General features: G+C 58.8%; 1 protein-coding gene across 10 annotated transcripts in view; it reads right to left on the minus strand.

The window, feature by feature from the left end:
• The window catches only part of MCF2L (MCF.2 cell line derived transforming sequence like), a 133103-nt gene that overhangs the window by 92786 nt on the left and 24565 nt on the right, over positions 1-15752 (minus strand). For 2 of the 10 annotated variants that reach the window (XM_040487027.1, XM_040487025.1), the window contains exon 1: positions 5590-5715. The exons of 2 other annotated variants lie outside the window; for them this stretch is intronic. In XM_040487027.1, the coding sequence (XP_040342961.1) occupies positions 5590-5665 (76 nt within the window). In that variant the 5' untranslated portion in view covers positions 5666-5715. Of the gene's footprint in view, positions 1-4244; positions 4828-4912; positions 5113-5589; positions 5716-15752 lie in introns of those variants that run through there. 6 more of the 10 variants (XM_040487035.1, XM_040487033.1, XM_040487037.1 and 3 more) reach the window with 5 other exon arrangements.

The following is a 15752-nucleotide window of genomic DNA, read 5'->3' on the forward strand; positions in this document are numbered from 1 at the left end:
CTCAATTCTGTGTGTTGAAGTTCCACCCCAGGACCTCAGAATGTGACTTTGCTTGGACACGGGGACTTTAAAGATATAATTAAGATAAAATGAGGTCGCCGGGTGGCCCTACTCCATATGACCGGGGTCCGTGTAAGAAGAGATCAGACTCAGTCACGCAGAAAGACAACCACGTGAGGACACCGGGAGAAGACTGCCATCCACACGCCAAGAAAAGAGGCCTGAGGACAGACCAGCCCTGCGGAACCTTGGCCTCAGACCTCCAGCCTCCACACTGAGAAATGCACATCTGTTTCCCTACAGCGGCCGGGCTGCCTAATGCAGGGGCCCAGACCCCCGCTCCCTGCCCCCCGCCTCCACTGGCTCCCCCCCGCCCCCCGGCCATTCCAGCCCCACACACCAAGGGCTTCCAGACCCCACGGTGCAAACACAAATAGCCTCATTGTGCACAGAAGGCTCTTCCCAAACTAAGTATTACACACCAAATTCTTAGGGTATGTTTCAGCATTTCTGGGTTAACTACCTACTTTTACATATTGACCCAAGCAGACGCCACATCCGTATAATTTTGTGCAGAGGGAAGCCGGCTAAGGAGTTGCAGGACAGAGCTTCTCTCTGAGATCTGGGGGGTGTTGCTGTCTTGTCACAGGCTGGCTTTGTTCAGACAATTCACATTGGTGCAAGGTCCCTTGGGACATAGATGTGCCATCAGCAGCGTCGGGGGACCAAACCCTCAGCCTTCCGCCTGGAGGATTCTCGGGGACTGTAGCACCTGGGTCTGGCTTCCAAAAGCATTCTGGTGACACAGCCCCGGGGTGATGCCCACCCGGGGAACTGCTGCCCACCAAGTAGCAGCTACAGAGGAGAGGCAAGGCAGGGCTCATTCCCAGCCTCGGATCCGGGTGTGACCCACGGAGAGGGGGGGCAGCAAACAGAGGGCCCTCCAGGACAGCCCGGGAGCGGCAGCGGCGGGGTAGGGGAGCGCCCGCAGGCTCGCAGATGGGACAGGCCAGCCGGGATCTGCTGGGTAAACCACTCACCTCGGTGTGGCCTCCAGGGCAGCTTTTCACAAGCTTGACACAACTTGGAGACTCTGTGGCTTTGTGGCATGATGGGTATTTCGGGGTTTGGGCAGAACAGAGAATGTCAACTACCAGATCTGCCACTGATCAGGCCTGCAATCTGGCTGGACCTCAGTTTCCATACCTATAGAATGGGCCTAACGGCCAAACCTCAGACTGGCTGTCCGGATTGAAACACGCTACAAGCACTAGCTCTGTATTAGGCAGAGGACAAAAACTAAAGAGATAAAAAAACAAAACAAAACAAAACAAAACAAAACAAAACAAAAAAACCCCTCACAACTGTGTGTTGATTTTATGTGGTAAGACACAATTCTCCTTTTCGTTAAAAACAATATTTTAAAAATAATTTTTTCAAATGTTATGTTCTGTAGAAGAGTACGTGATTTCTGTGACTCATTAACTGCCCATATTTGGTCTATTTACATATTCATACCAAGCAAACATCAAGACTAGAAAAGTACACCTAACAAGAAAGAGGGAAGTGAATTTTAAGAGTTTCCCACCCCCACCCCCTGAAGCAGAGAGAAGCAGGTGTCATCACCTGGAACCCACCCCTTCCCTCACACCTCTTTGTCTCTAAAATTTTTCTCCAAAGTAATCAAGAAAAATTGCAACTTCCCCAGGATGAGACCCTGGTGAGGCATCCTTTTATGGTTACTGGGCCTGTGACAGTCACCAACTACTACAAGGCTGATGGGGGTGTGGGGTCCTCATCCAGGGCTGACTGGGGGACGGGGGTGGGGTCTTCCCCCGTGGACTGATCTCGGGGACGGGGGTGGGGTCCTCCTCCAGGACTGACGGGGGGATGGGGCACTTTCCATATATTTGGACTTGCCGCTCTTTGTTCTCTTACTTTCCAGAAGCTTCTACGTTTGCCAGATCAGGTGTGTCACAAAACTATGTTCATTCCTACTTGAGAGCTCTCCAGACGCCCTCTGCTTGAACTGACCGAGCACGTGGGGGACGCCGCTGTGGGCCAGGGTCTCAGAAGGATGAACCCCGATGAATGTGTGCTGCTGGGTGATACACCCACTCCGCCCCCAGCATGGCTGAGTTCCTAGCTGAGATATGAGTTGACATTTGGCTCCTTGGCCAGTGGTGAGCTCAGTGCAGGACAAGGGACAGGACAGTGGTGGGGAGGGAGACGCCGGGGCCAGAGACAGAAGGCCCAGGGGAGAGGGGCAAGTGCAGTGCTCAACCAGGACTTTCTGGTGCTCACCGGGGGCCATTCAACTTTGAAATATGACAGCACTTGTATCTTTACCTTCACTGTCTGCTGTGCAACCTTGTCCATTTATCCCTCCACCCATCCTCGTCCACCCACCCACCCACCGTGTCATCGTGCACCCATGACAAGAGCTAGTATTTTGCTCAAGGTCAGGGAGTGGAGAAAGGGGCACTCGACCCCGATTCCTCTCTGCAGCCGCTCCTGGCCCAACACCACTGGCATCACCCGAGAATGAAAAGCACAGATTCTCAGGGTCTGCCACAGACTTCCCGAATCAGGGGTGTGGGGTGGGGGCCAGAGGCTGTGAGCATTAGCTCGGGCGGCCTCGGGGGCCCGGCCAGAGGACCTCTGTTCTTCCGCTTTCTGCACACGCGCGGGCCGACTACAGGTCCGTCAGTGTCTCTCCCTCCTGCTTCTGGCTTTGTCACGGTTACTGAGACTCTAAGCGAGATGAACATGCTGGCGAGGGGGCCTCACAGAGCAGGGCGCTCCTGCCGCTGTAAGCCGCTCCTGGCCTTGTGATGGGATATTGGGTTCAAGAGTCCACGGACAACAGACACAGGTTCACAGCCCACATGCCAGCACGCGCATCCTCCCTCCCACGCAGGCTAACCTAGATGATGCCAGCACCATGGGAAGTCAGTGGAAGGACAAAGGAACATGCTTGTCAGTTCGGGGCGGAGCCGCAGAGGGAAACAGACACGGAGCCTTTGAAAGGTCGCTGAGTGCACTCAGCTCTGACCTGCTCCCCAGAGCTCAGGCCCCCAGCCCCAAGGCACCGGGTCAGTGCACAGACCGACATCCTGCCCACGTCTGCCACTAAGATCACCTGACCCTGTTCTGTCACAGATGGGGAGCTCCTCTGAGGACCTGGGCTGGCGAGCAGGTCGACATCGACCTATATTCCCATCCCCGTGAGTGGAGCTGTGCGTGTGCCCCAAGGTGGGTCGACAGCGCTGCGTCAATGCCTCGGGACACACACCCGCACCGCATCACACAGCCTGCGTTCAGCGGAGCCTCTCTCGCAGCCTGATGGAAAATGAGTTTGTGCAGAGGGAGCCGACAGCATTAACGGGACACAGGCAGGGACGCCGTCCTCTCCCCCTGCTGAAAACACTACATCCTCGTGAAGCCGACTGTTGACCTGGATTGAAAAGAGATCTGAAATCTGCGGCTGTTGGCAGCACGGATGTGACAAAGGACACACATCTGTGACTTGCTGCTGAGGGGGTCAAATAGAGCCTGGCTCGCAGCACAATTCGGGAAGCGGCCGGGGTCCTGCCTGCTCCTCAGAGAAGCCTTTTCACAATTCAAAATGCACACGCGTCTTCTGAGCTGGAGATGAAACCTCCGTCCCCGAGAACCCAGGGCATGACGTCACTCTGGGAAGTCTTCCCACCGCTCCTGTCCTCACTGCAGGGCCTGAGCGGAGGGGAGGGGAGGGCCTGAGGAGCTGTTCCCCCCCCCCCCCCCCCCCCCGGCAGGAGGGGCGCTCCGTGAGTCTCTGACCCAGCGCCCTTCACCTCAGGACACAGCCCAGACCCCGCACCCAAGCAAAACGCAACCGAGTTCCAGAAAAGGGGAGCCATCTCCCTGGGAATGAGGGGCCAGATGGCACACAACGGCTTCCTTTTCTTTTGACCCATATCCGGTAAGTCTAGTAGCTTTAATCACAAAATCACCATTAAAAACTGAATGTCTCCAAAAATCGTGGCTAGACCACCGCACACAATGACGTGTATGCTGATTGAATCACTGCTTTGCCCTCCAAACCCAGTGAGGTCTCCCACTTGTGACAGAGAGGACGGATACCACCCCTAAACCACTTAAGTGACAAAATCTAATCTCCCAGAAAGGCACCATTTAGACAATGAAGGAATGATACACAACGTAACGTTTGGGCAATATCAGGCAAAAATGTGGCAACTTACTTTTAACGACACACGATTATTTCCTCTTCATTCAAGGAAACTAGTTAATGCAGACCGCTCTCTTCCTGCACAGTGCGGCATCAAAACTCGGAGGTGACTGACTGAGACAGCTCAGCGTTTTCTAACCCTAAAGAGATCCATTCGAACGGCTCCTCAAAGCTCGTCTTAAGTAACCTCCTAATCAATACAGGCAACGGAAGCCCACACATGCCGTCCTCTACCCTTACCTACACCATTCCCAAGCGCTTGTCTCAGCTGTAAGTTATATTTGGTGAGGAAAAGAAGCATCCCGTTAATCCAGATTTTTCCTCCTAAAAACAAGCTTCTGATAGCCTCACCATGCCTACGCCCCGCTCTGGAAGCCCTTGGCTCAGATTATTTTCAACCCACAGATACGTATGCTTTCTCGAAAGGCAGCTGCCACCCGGGCTGAAGAAGCAGATCTCAGACGAGGGTACGAACCCGGATCTGCAACCTGCAGCTATCACTCTCCCGGGCGGAACCAAATCACGCTGCCTGTCCACGGAAACCTAGCAGCCGCCAGCAAGATGCCCAGCACCTCTGCTCCTTCCTGTTCTCGCTGCTGGGGAAGAAAACGAAGGCTGTCATGCAAAACTCAGGCGCATGATGTCAGGCTTAAGAACACAGGATTCAGCAGCTCCTCCTACCAGTGTGCTTGGAAACCGCATCGAGCCTCCGCACCATTTCTTCCAGAGCCATCTCTTCATTTCTCAGCCAAAACCTCATCCTCCAACACCAGTGACCCTCTGCTGCAGAAGGCGCCTTATGGGTGGGGTCGTGCGATGGGGAGGGGGCACGGCCGCGCCTCCCTTCCCGGGATTGGTCCCCGAGCCCCGCCAAGGGGGCGCGCCCTGCGGCAGGGGGGCTGCGGGGCGGAAGCGGAAGCGGCGCGCTTGCCTCGCGTGTCCCCACGGCCACCAGGGAGCCCTGCGTGTGCGTCCCCGCCTTCACCTGGGAGCCCCGCGTGTGCGCCCCCGCGGCCACCTGGGAGCCCTGCGTGTGCGCCCCGCGGTCACCTGGGAGCCCTGCGTGTGCGCCTCCGCGGCCACCTGGGAGCCCTGCGTGTGCGCCCCCGCGGCCACCTGGCAGCCCTGCGTGTGCACCCCCGCGGCCACCTGGAACCCATGTGTGGACCCCCTACGGATACCTGGCGGCACCCCCCACAGTACCGCGTGTGCTCCCTGCGCAAAGGCGCAGCCCGCCCCCATCCCTCGCAGCCCTGGGTCTCTGCTCCTTCCCCCGAGAGGAAGGAGGAGCTGCCGGGGCGAGCAGAAGGTGAAGTGGCCGCCAGGGCGTCACCGGGAACCTGCTTCCCCCACTTTACCTCCGGCTGCCCTGGGGCAGGTGCAGAGGCCGCAGCAGCCCAGCGCGTGCTCCCCGCGCTCCCCGCGCCGCCGCATGCCTCCCAGCCACCCCGGGTCCCTGGGTCCACGATGTGTCCGCGGGTGGCCAGGGTGGAACAGCCGCCCCCCAAGTCGCGCCGCCGGTCTGAGGACGCAGGGCGCGGGGAGGGAAGCGCGCGGCAGCTCGCACAGGCCTTCCGACCTCGCCATCCTTGGCACCAAGCCACTGCGTGCATTTTACACCTCAGCGCCCTGCATATCGGAGTTGCCGTGTGGGCGGCTGCGGCTGCGAGGGAACAGGGGTGTGCGCTAACCCTCTCCTCGCCCGGGGTCTGCCAGCCCTCTGTGGTTGGCATGCCAGGTGGCGCGCCCCTCCCTACAGAAGCGGGGTTTCAGGAAGAAGCGCCCGTTTGCGTGACTGGTTTGGTATGTTCCAGCGAGGAGCCGCTGAGGCTCCGGCCGTGGCTCCTGTCAACACTCGGTCACACGGTCAGGCTCCAAGCAAATGGTTGGAGGTGACCCAGCACTTGCTCTGGGAGAGGTCGTGGGCCTGGGGGGCAAGAGACATCTGGAAAGTGCTGCCGAGCGGGATGAAGGATGCTGCCCTTGTGCTTTGCTTTTCTTGTTTACATCGGAGCCACCTGCCACCAGTGAGGGCGGGGGGCAGCAAGGTGTCCCGAAGAGCAGGCAGCGAGCCTTTCTTTCCCTTGTGGGCCCTGGTCCTGGGCTGTCCTGCCCGAAGCTGTGCCAGACACACTCCCTTTCAACCCCCATCACACACCCCTTCGCCCCCCATCACACACCTGCCCCACCTCACACTCCCCTTTGCCCCCCATCACACACCCCTTTGACCCCCATCACACACCTGCCTGACTTCAGGGCAGATCCTGAAATGTCCAAGGCAGGCCCTGCCCTGCCCTGCCCTGCCCAGTGCAGAGGGCGGCGCCCATCCCACTGCCCCAAAGGCAACAACCCCCACACTTGTCCTTGACCCGCACACGTTTCTCCCTGGCCACACTCTCTCACACCTGCACTGCACATCTGGGGGTCACATCCCTCCTCAGAGGCATCTCCACCTCCTCCCTCACAGGGTTTAACCCCTTTTGGGCACTGCAGTGCTCAAACTTGACGTCCCGTGGAAGCCTGGAGGGCTGGTTGACCCCACCACACCCGGTAGGTCAGGAGCGGGGGCGATGGGCATTTCCAACAGGACCCCAGGTGACGCTGAGGCTGCTGGTCCACAAGCTGAGAGCCGCTGAGAAAGAGGACAAGGCAGATGCCTGCCCCCTGCTCTCGCTGACTCCCTGCCCATCAGGGCAGGACATCTCCACTCACACACAGTTTCTTTCCTGAGCCCTGAGGCCTCCACCCTGTCCCCTGAAACGCCTCTGGCTGGTGCCCATCCCCAGACCAAGTGCTGCTTAGGTGGAGTCCGCTGACCTCTGTGACGGGTGCTGTTTATGTGTCAGTTGGCCAGGCCTTGGTGCCCCGATGTTGGTTCAAACACCAGGCTGGATCTCTTTTTGAGGGTATTTCACAGATGTGATTAACATGTAAGTCAGCAGACCGAGTAAGGCAGATCGGTCTCCCTGCTGTGGGTGGGCCTCATTAAATCAGGTGAAGGCTTTACGGACAAGGACGGGTTGCCCTGAGGAAGAGGGAAGACTTGGGACACGACCCACAATGCCAGCTCTTCCCTGGTGGCCAGCCCACACCTGCACCTGCAGATTTCAGATTTTCCAGCCCCACAGCCAGCTGAGCCAGTCATTTATAGGTCTCTCCTCCCTCCTCTCTCTTTCTCAATTTCCACCAAACCTTTACTCTCTCCTTAAACTATAGCATAAATGGTGCTTTCTATAAAAATCACTTCATATCTGATTGAAGAATAACAATAGTGACACTGTCCCCAAACCCAGCTCCAGGGACTCTCCAATCTCTTTAAGGACGTGAACCCCTTTAGGCATCACAGACAGGTGGCACTGTCTTCACCCTGTTTTATAGGACGAGGCACAGAAAGGCTCAGTAACCTGGCTAGGGTCACACAGCTGTGAAGTGGCAGATGCACAAATGAGTGTTTGCTTTATGGAAACCCTGTCACACCCCAACTAGAATGCCATCCCCAAAGTCCCTTAGAGTAAATAAGGGACAATTAGGGAGGGAGGGTCCCAAGCCCAATACTGCAGAAGATCCTTCGCCCCTGTGTCCCAAGGGCACGGGCCTGCTTTCTATCACTGTCTTGCCCCCTTCCAGAAAGGAGAAACAGGACAGGGCTGTTCCGGGCCCCATGAGGCCACACGGTGCCCAGGTGGGAAGGCAGAGGTAATGTTACACCTGGATACAGAACACATCCGCTTAGCAACCGTTCCGGAAAGTTAGCCCGAAACAGGAGCCCTGGGGAGCCCGCCCTCCTGAGGAGGGGGGAGCTCTGGGGGGAGGGGGGAGCATGGCTGGAAGTGAGCACAGCCCTGGAGATTGAGGACGCACATACGTCCCGTGCTGCCTTGCCCCACGTCAAGGGGGCAGCATGGGGAGAGGGGGGACTTGGAAAGAAGGTTCTGAAGAAATCCACAATCGCTAACAGCACAGCCTGGCTCTGGAGCTGGGGTGTGGGGCAGGTGCAGCCTCCTGGAGCAGGGCCACCAGCTGTTCTGAACAACTACTCCCTGGGCAGGGCGGGGCTGAGCTAGGCAGGGGGGCCCCCTGCCCCTGAGGGGCTTACACTCTGTGTAGGGCCAGCCACTAACAAGGACACACATCCTTATGGCGGCTGGGGAACAACGGATCCCCTGGGGAACTGATGTGAGGCCACAGGACAGAGTCCAGGATACGGGTAAGCCCTGTTCCAGCTGTGTGCTCTGGTACATGCACACCCATGTCTGTGGTAGGCAGCTTACAGCAGCGCAGAGGGGAGGGGAGGGCAGGGAGGGGGCAGAGACAGGGGTGGGGGGAGAAGTGAAGGGAGAGGGAGCATGGGGGAGAGGAAGGGAGGGGAGGGGATAAAGAAGGGAGGAGGGGAGGGAGGGCGTGTAGGGGGAGGGGGAGAGGGGAGGGATAAAGAAAGGGGGAGGAGAAGGGAGGGAGTGCAGGGGGAGGGGTATTGGCCGGCGCCCCCCCCCCCCCGGGGCGCCCCAGGACGGGGGGGGAGTCTGAGAGCAGCACACCACTACAGCAAATGGAGAACCGAGGGGTTCCCTGGTCACAACGGGAAACCACTCAGTAACGTAACTACAACAGCAAGTTGCAAATACACAAAATGGGACTCCATTTACACCAAATTCAGAGACAGGTGAAACTAAGCTTCTAGCAGCAGAGACACACAGCTCGAGCCCAGTGTCAGCGGGGTGGCAACAGACTTCCCTGAAGGAGGAGCTGAAGGGCCCTGTAGGGTCCTGTGACCAGAGGAAGGGTGGGACCTGGAGGGAGGGGAGGGGCCTGAGGTCCTCAGGGTTCTCAGTCTGGCCCAAGCACCTCACGACCATGGGTTGCAGACCCATGACCTGGGTCTCCAGCTCTCTGAGCCCAGCAGCATCCCTACCAGCGCTCAGGATGATACCCACACCAGCTACCTTTCTTCCAACCCTGGACCAAACACAGTACAGAACAGGCATAATATGCCAGGCAGGATTCCCCGGGGGGCACCGTGAGAGGGGACAGCTGTGACCGACCGTGTGCCCAACACCACTGGTCGGACCATCGGGGAAGCCACCTCACACCTGTCAGAATGGCTTTTACCAAGGAGACAAGAGATAACAGGTGTTGGCTGGCTGTGGAGAAGGGGGATCTCTGTGCACGGTTGGTGGGAATGCCCACCGGTGCAGCCACTGTGGACATCAGTGTGGAGCGTCCTCAAAGAACCAAAAAGGAAACTAGCCTAGAATCCAGCTATGCTACTCCTGTGAATGGACCTAAAGAAAGACCAGCAACTCAAAGAGATCTGTGTGCCCCACGCTCACAGGGGCGTCATTCACAACAGCCAAGACCTGGAACAGCCCAAGTGTCCGCTGACGGAGGAGACGGGGGAGTGGGTAAAGGTGGGTGGACACACGGCGGGCTGTCGCTCATGAAAATGGAGGAACCCCGCCACCTGCAACCAGGGGGTGGAGCCCGAGGGGCACCAGGCTCAGTGAAATATGTCGGAGGAAGACAAGTACTGCATTTGGTCACTTGTATGTGGAATCTAAAAGCGCTGAGCTCAGAGACGGAGCAGAATGGCGGCTTCCGGGGGGCGGGGTGGGGGCTGTTGTTCAAGGGTACGAACTTCCAGTGAGAAAGCGAAGTTCTGGGGCCCTAAGGTGCCGAGAGACGGCCACAGACACGACCCTGCGTTACACATTGGAAGACTGGTTCTCACCACGAGACAGAACTGGTAACTACGTGACATGACGTGTGGTAACTAACCTCACTGTGACCACTCCCAGCACATGCCTCTGTCGAACCATCACCACGTGCACCTTCCCCTCATTCAGTGGCCGTGTGTCCACTGTGTCTCAGTACAGCATGGGGGAGAGGGCAGCCATGGGAGATGGTGACAAAGGCGAACCTCTGAAAGGAGCTAGGAGCCCCTATTGCCAACGTCTGGAGAAGACAGGTCTACACCAGCAAGCCGGCACCGGAGGGTCAGGGCCGGACCACCAGCACGCGGGGGCCCCACAAGGCAGCACCGATAAGACCCGGGATGTGGCCCGGCAGGTGAGTGCATGCGTGTGTGCAGGTGTGTGTGCCCACGGGCCTCCCCGCCCTGCTCCCACAGGGAAGAAGCGGGAGGGAGGGCAGTGAGCCGGGAGCGGGCCCCCTTCCCTGCGGCCCCAGCTGGGGCAGGAGGAGAGGGAGGCTGAGTGTGTGCACGGACAGGACTGGGCCCAGGAAACAAAATGACCAAACACGACAATTTCGGGGTCAGAATAAAGTGTCACCAAGGCACCCTCCGCTCCGTCCAGCAAGGTCCAGGGAGCGGGGGCAGGAGGGGGCAGGAGGGCTCAGGAGGAAAGCCCAGCTCCCTGGGCGTGAGCGGCGGACTTGGCGATGGTCACCTTGTAAAACCGTCGTGAATCCTGAGAGGAAACACAAAACTCAGTGTGTGCGCCAGTCAGGGCACCAGTTCATGCCGGAGCCAGGATGGGACATGCATGTTGTAACTTCCGGGGGAAATTCACTGCACTCACCCAGCAAGCCATAAACGACCACTAAACCCACTGGACCAGGACCCTGTGACCAGAAGGAGTGACCTTCTGGAAGGATCCTACCTGGAAAATAAAACTTCTGGAGTCTGAGTGGCCGGGAGGGGGGTCACCGCGGGAGCCTTCCTGAGGAAGGGGTGAGCCCTCGAAACCCCTATTCAGCCGGTTCTGAGAACAGGAGGGGCCACGGTCCCACTGCAGACACACAGGGCAGAGCCACTCGGGGGACCCCGGGCGCTGGCTTCCTCACATCCTGTCTATGTCAACAGACTCGGGTCCAGCCCTGCCCCCCCCCCCAAGCTGAGCTCTAGACAAATCTCTTGGGGGCATCAGCCTGTGCATCATCTCAAGGGCCAAGCCAGCCTCTAAGTCAGAAAGATTCACGTGGGAAACAGGCATTCAGGTGGAAAGCAGTGAACAGTGTCAAGGAATAACTTTATACTGTCACTTGCTTCCTTTCTCCACTGAGGCTGCTGGGAGCGAGCACCGCAGACGCTGATGTCTCACGGCCCCGGAGCCTGCAAATCCAGGATCAAGGTGCCTGCACGGTCAGGTTCCCGGGTTCCGGTGAGGTCCGCTTTCTGGGGCCGTCCCGCTGTGTGCTCACGTGGGGGCAGACAAGGGAGTGCTCCGGGGTCTCCATCACGTGGACACCGGGGTCACTGGGGGGCTCTACCCTCGCCCTACACATCTCCAGGCACCATCTCCTTGGGGGTTTGGATTTCCGCACGTGGACTTGGGGGACACGACGTTGAGAACACATCAGCGCCTACAGACACTTTGTTCCGATGACAATGAAACTACCTGAAACTCCTTCAGAAGCACTGTCACATGTGTCACCGGGGCACATGTGGAGGGCAGGGAGGCTGGGAGACTCAGGCTCCCCGTGAGAAGAAGAAGGGGAGCAGAGAGAACTGGACCATCGCTGGGGCTCTGCAGAAGCAGCCCACGGGCCCTCGCCACGTTACCCCAAACAGCAGTGGTCTCCTCTGTAAATGTGGGGTCCACATGTAAATGGGGTCCCCACCCCAGCTGTCACCACAGTGTGCACGGAAGAGCCAGCAAACTCAAGCCTGAGGTGACCGAGAAAGCACCACAGAGAGCAGGATGAGGGACATCCTTGTTCTCGTCCTCAGAACCCGCGGATGAGTTACCCTGAGTGGACAAGGGGACTTTGGAGGTGAGACCGGCTGAGGATCTTGAGACCGGGAGACTGTCCTGGGTCACTGGGGGGGGGGGGGGTTGGACGTATCCCAGGGTCCCCACGGCAGGAAAGGGATGTGCCACAGCCCCAGAGGATGGGGCGATGTGGCGCCACCGCCAAGGAACGCAGACAAGGCCCGAAAGTGGCCTCTCACGGGGCCTCAGGAGGAACCAGCCCCGCCCCCACCTTGGTCTGGGACTCCTGGTCTCCGGAGCTGGAGAATGATATGTGTGTGCCCTCTAAGGCTCTGTGGTCATCTATTATGGCGGCAAGAGGAAAGTAATGGGGCCATGTACGCCAGCCCAGAAGCCCTTGCTGCAGAGAGGAAGCCACCCGGTGTGAGGTCTCGGGGCCCCCACAAAAGGCCGACAGCAGACGTGGGGTCCCAGATGGGCGAGCACGCACAGGCCTCCTACAAACCCCGAGGGTCAGGGGGAAGCCCCTTCCTCGTGCCCACAAATGCGTCTGCTGCCCCGACTGCCCCACAGGCTGAACATTCAACCTTCACCTGGCAGCGTGGAGACCCTCGTGATTATTCAGAAAACCCCGTGGTCTGCCTGTCTGTTCCTGACATTTGAAGTTTGATTTTACAGCCTTGACAGGGAGCGTCGTGAATAACCAGGTGGCCGCAGTGTGACGTCGTCCTGCACGGCGAGGTGTGTGCCGACACTGCATGTTCACTTGTTGGCTGCTGACGCCCCACCTGCCTGCGTCCGCGCCTGGAGAACGTTTCCGCTCTCACCGCGAGGAAATGGCACCAAGGGGGTGAACCGACCGAAATGAGGAGAATGTGTTTAACAGCTGTGAGTTGAGGAAGCAGCGGCCAGTTTCCTTCTTCTGTCTCCTTCCGTTGTTCCGTGAGCTGCCCCGGGAGTTCCGGCAGCCTCCGGCTGCCAGGCCACATACCCACCCCGTGGGAGCCACTGGCTGTCCTCAGGGAGGACCAGCCCCTGGGACGAGGCCCCGGGAGAGGCAGAGCCAAGCAGGACCGCAGGCACAGGATGCTGTGGTGTCACAGGCAGACAGCAGGACACAGAGCCGCCCCCCTCCCTGAGCGGGAGACCCAGCCACCAGTGCTGGCTGCTTCTGCACCTCGAGGGCACGAGAAAGGATAGCACAGGCATGAGCCATTTCTGCCTCATGGGTAGGAAGTAAAACGGCAGCAGTGGCCTGGAGACAATCAGCCCAGCGTGTGCCTCTAAAGCAGGGGCTGTGCTGGGCCTCACCCGGGGGCCTCCCGGGACCCACCTGGGCCCAGGCCTCACAGCGCCAGCGCCACTCACTGCTTGGATTTGCCAATTTGGGTTCCTTGGTAATCATGCCTCCCGGGAAGAAGGAAAAATAAATCAATATACTCTGGCATCTGGACTCTGCTCCTACAAATACTTTCTAAGAAACCAAATGAAACCAGAGAAAAAATACCGTTGGCCTTAAGGGGACCTGGCTTCACTCCCTCTGGGTCACGACGCAACATATGGACTCAATTCTGGCAACTGCGCTGGTTTTATTCTCCAAAGTGTCTGGGGACGTCCTGGATATATAGATGTAAGAGGCCCACCCTCTTACGGGATGTGTGTGCATAGCCACACGCCAGCAGGGAGGACCCTGGGCCTGCAGGGTGACAGTCACATTCGGTGAGCACTGGTTTTGGTGATGGTGACGCCTCCCGGAGACTCTGCCCAGCAGTGCAGCACAGGGCCTGTGTTCCGGGGTCAGTTGGTGGGTTCAGCCTGCCCCTGACTAGGTGGTGACCTTGAGAAGTGACTCAGTTTCCCCATCCATAAAACAGGGGTCACACACTGCCTACGTCACTGGTAGCGCATCAATGGTTAGAATGGTGCCTGACAAGCGGCAAACGCTCGACGATTATTAGCCAGTACACTCGGAGAGTCAGACTGTAAAATCCAGGAAGGACCCCAGAAAGAGCCCATCCCACTAACTCTGTGTCCCCGTGTCTCAGCCCCTGTTTGTGACTCCCCCCACCCTGGCCCGTGGGACCGCGACAGACTCGAGGTTTGCTGTTCTCACATATTTATCCCCTTATCCGATTCGTAAGGGAGCCCTTACCACATGTCACAGGCCACGTGCCGGGGACACAACACTGACAACACACAAGACCCTCATCTCCGTGGCGCTTTGCTTCCGAGGAAGGCCAGCCTGCCTATGTGCTCCCAACAGGGTTCCCCATCCCCACCTCTCCTTCCACCTCGGGCAGCTTTAATGTGGGGCCCCCAGCATCTGTCCTGAGAGGCCCAGATCCTGGCCATGTCCCCATTCTGAGGCCCTGAGCCAGGCGCTGGCCCGGGTCCCCACACAGGTGACAGCGGGAAGCTGTGACAGCACAGGACCGCTTTCCTCCCCACACAGCAAACCAGCAAATACAAGCCCCTGCTGTCTGCAGATAGCGTGAACAGCATGCCCGCCCTTCAAGGACCACACAGAGCACAGGAGAGGCCGCCAGCCCCTTCTCCCAAAGCGCAGCCCACCCTCCAAGAATGAGACTCTGGACCAGTCACCCCGAGGGGCACTCCCAGGCTCAGCCCACAGAGAGCGGTCATTTGGGGGAATTGCGCTCCGTTCGGCCCTGAGGACGCCCGAGTCAGCAGGAAAATGAGGCAGAACACAGAGGATACAAAGTAAGGGCGGGCCCACGTTTTTCCTTTGGTTTCAAGGTTTAAGTACTTTATCGAGGTATAATCGATACACAGAGATCCACACCCATTCACTGCGGTGAGTCTGGACTTGGCAAACGCCGTGAGGCGCCCCTCTACCAAGGTCACAGATGCACACTTGCCTCCGGGAGCCTCCTGGGCCTTGTGTGTGCCGGGAACAGTTCCCAGGGAGAGGCCTCCAGGCACACAGAACGGCGTGCTTGAGTCAGGCAGTGCTGTAGAGCGGACCTCTAGAACATTCCATACGCCCATTGGTCGTGCCCTCCCCTCCCGGCAGCCCCTGTCACCACCCGCTTCCCCGACGGTGACTGTTGGGTGCAGCTCCCAGCCAGACTGGGTGGCCACTGGTCCTTCTCTGTCTTGTCCCAGCAAGAGGTCCTCCAGGTTCGTCAGGGTGGCCTTGAGTGGCAGGACTTCCTTCTGTTCTGGGGCTGGACACCTCGGTGAGGCATGGAGCGCCAAGCACCCTCGTGAGAACGCGACTGGTGTGGGTGCCTGGACGTCTGCGGGATGGGGGAAGGGCCGCCTCTTCATGGAGCAGTGGCCTGGCCACCTTCCCACCTCTGGGAGGTGTTAGTGGGGACTGCGTGGGGCGGCCCCCCGAGATCTGGCAACAAGGCCTGGCCAGCTGTGCACTTTGAGGTTTGAGGCCTGGGAAATGTGTGCAGGGCGGGGGGGGGGGGGGTGGCCCCTCCTTCGGGGCCCTCACCTTCCCGCTGGGCGGGGAGACAAATGCGGGAAAGTTCAGCATGGACGCAAACTTAAGTGGGGCCCTTGCTTATGCCAAACAGGGCACCGTTCAGAGCTGGAGAGTGTCAGGGGAGAGCACCCGAAGCCTCTGGCCCAGCTCACCCAGGCCCTGGGGACACCGGGTCGGATGCATGGGGCTGACACGGGGGCAGGGATCACATCAGTCCCCCGTGGCTGGACCGGGGCAGGGCATCCAGGGGCCACGGCAGGTGAGACCTGATTTTGAACTTTGTTCATGGCTCTGCAGAGGCAGAACCCTGTGGTCAGAGCTCCCCGCCCCCTGCACATAGTGGTCATATTCTCTGAAGGAGACAGACCTGTGGCCAGAACGCCTGTAACTT

The sequence above is a fragment of the Herpailurus yagouaroundi genome, unplaced genomic scaffold, assembly GCF_014898765.1.
Source record: "Herpailurus yagouaroundi ecotype Mexico unplaced genomic scaffold, PumYag 164, whole genome shotgun sequence".
Taxonomy (NCBI): domain Eukaryota; kingdom Metazoa; phylum Chordata; class Mammalia; order Carnivora; family Felidae; genus Herpailurus; species Herpailurus yagouaroundi.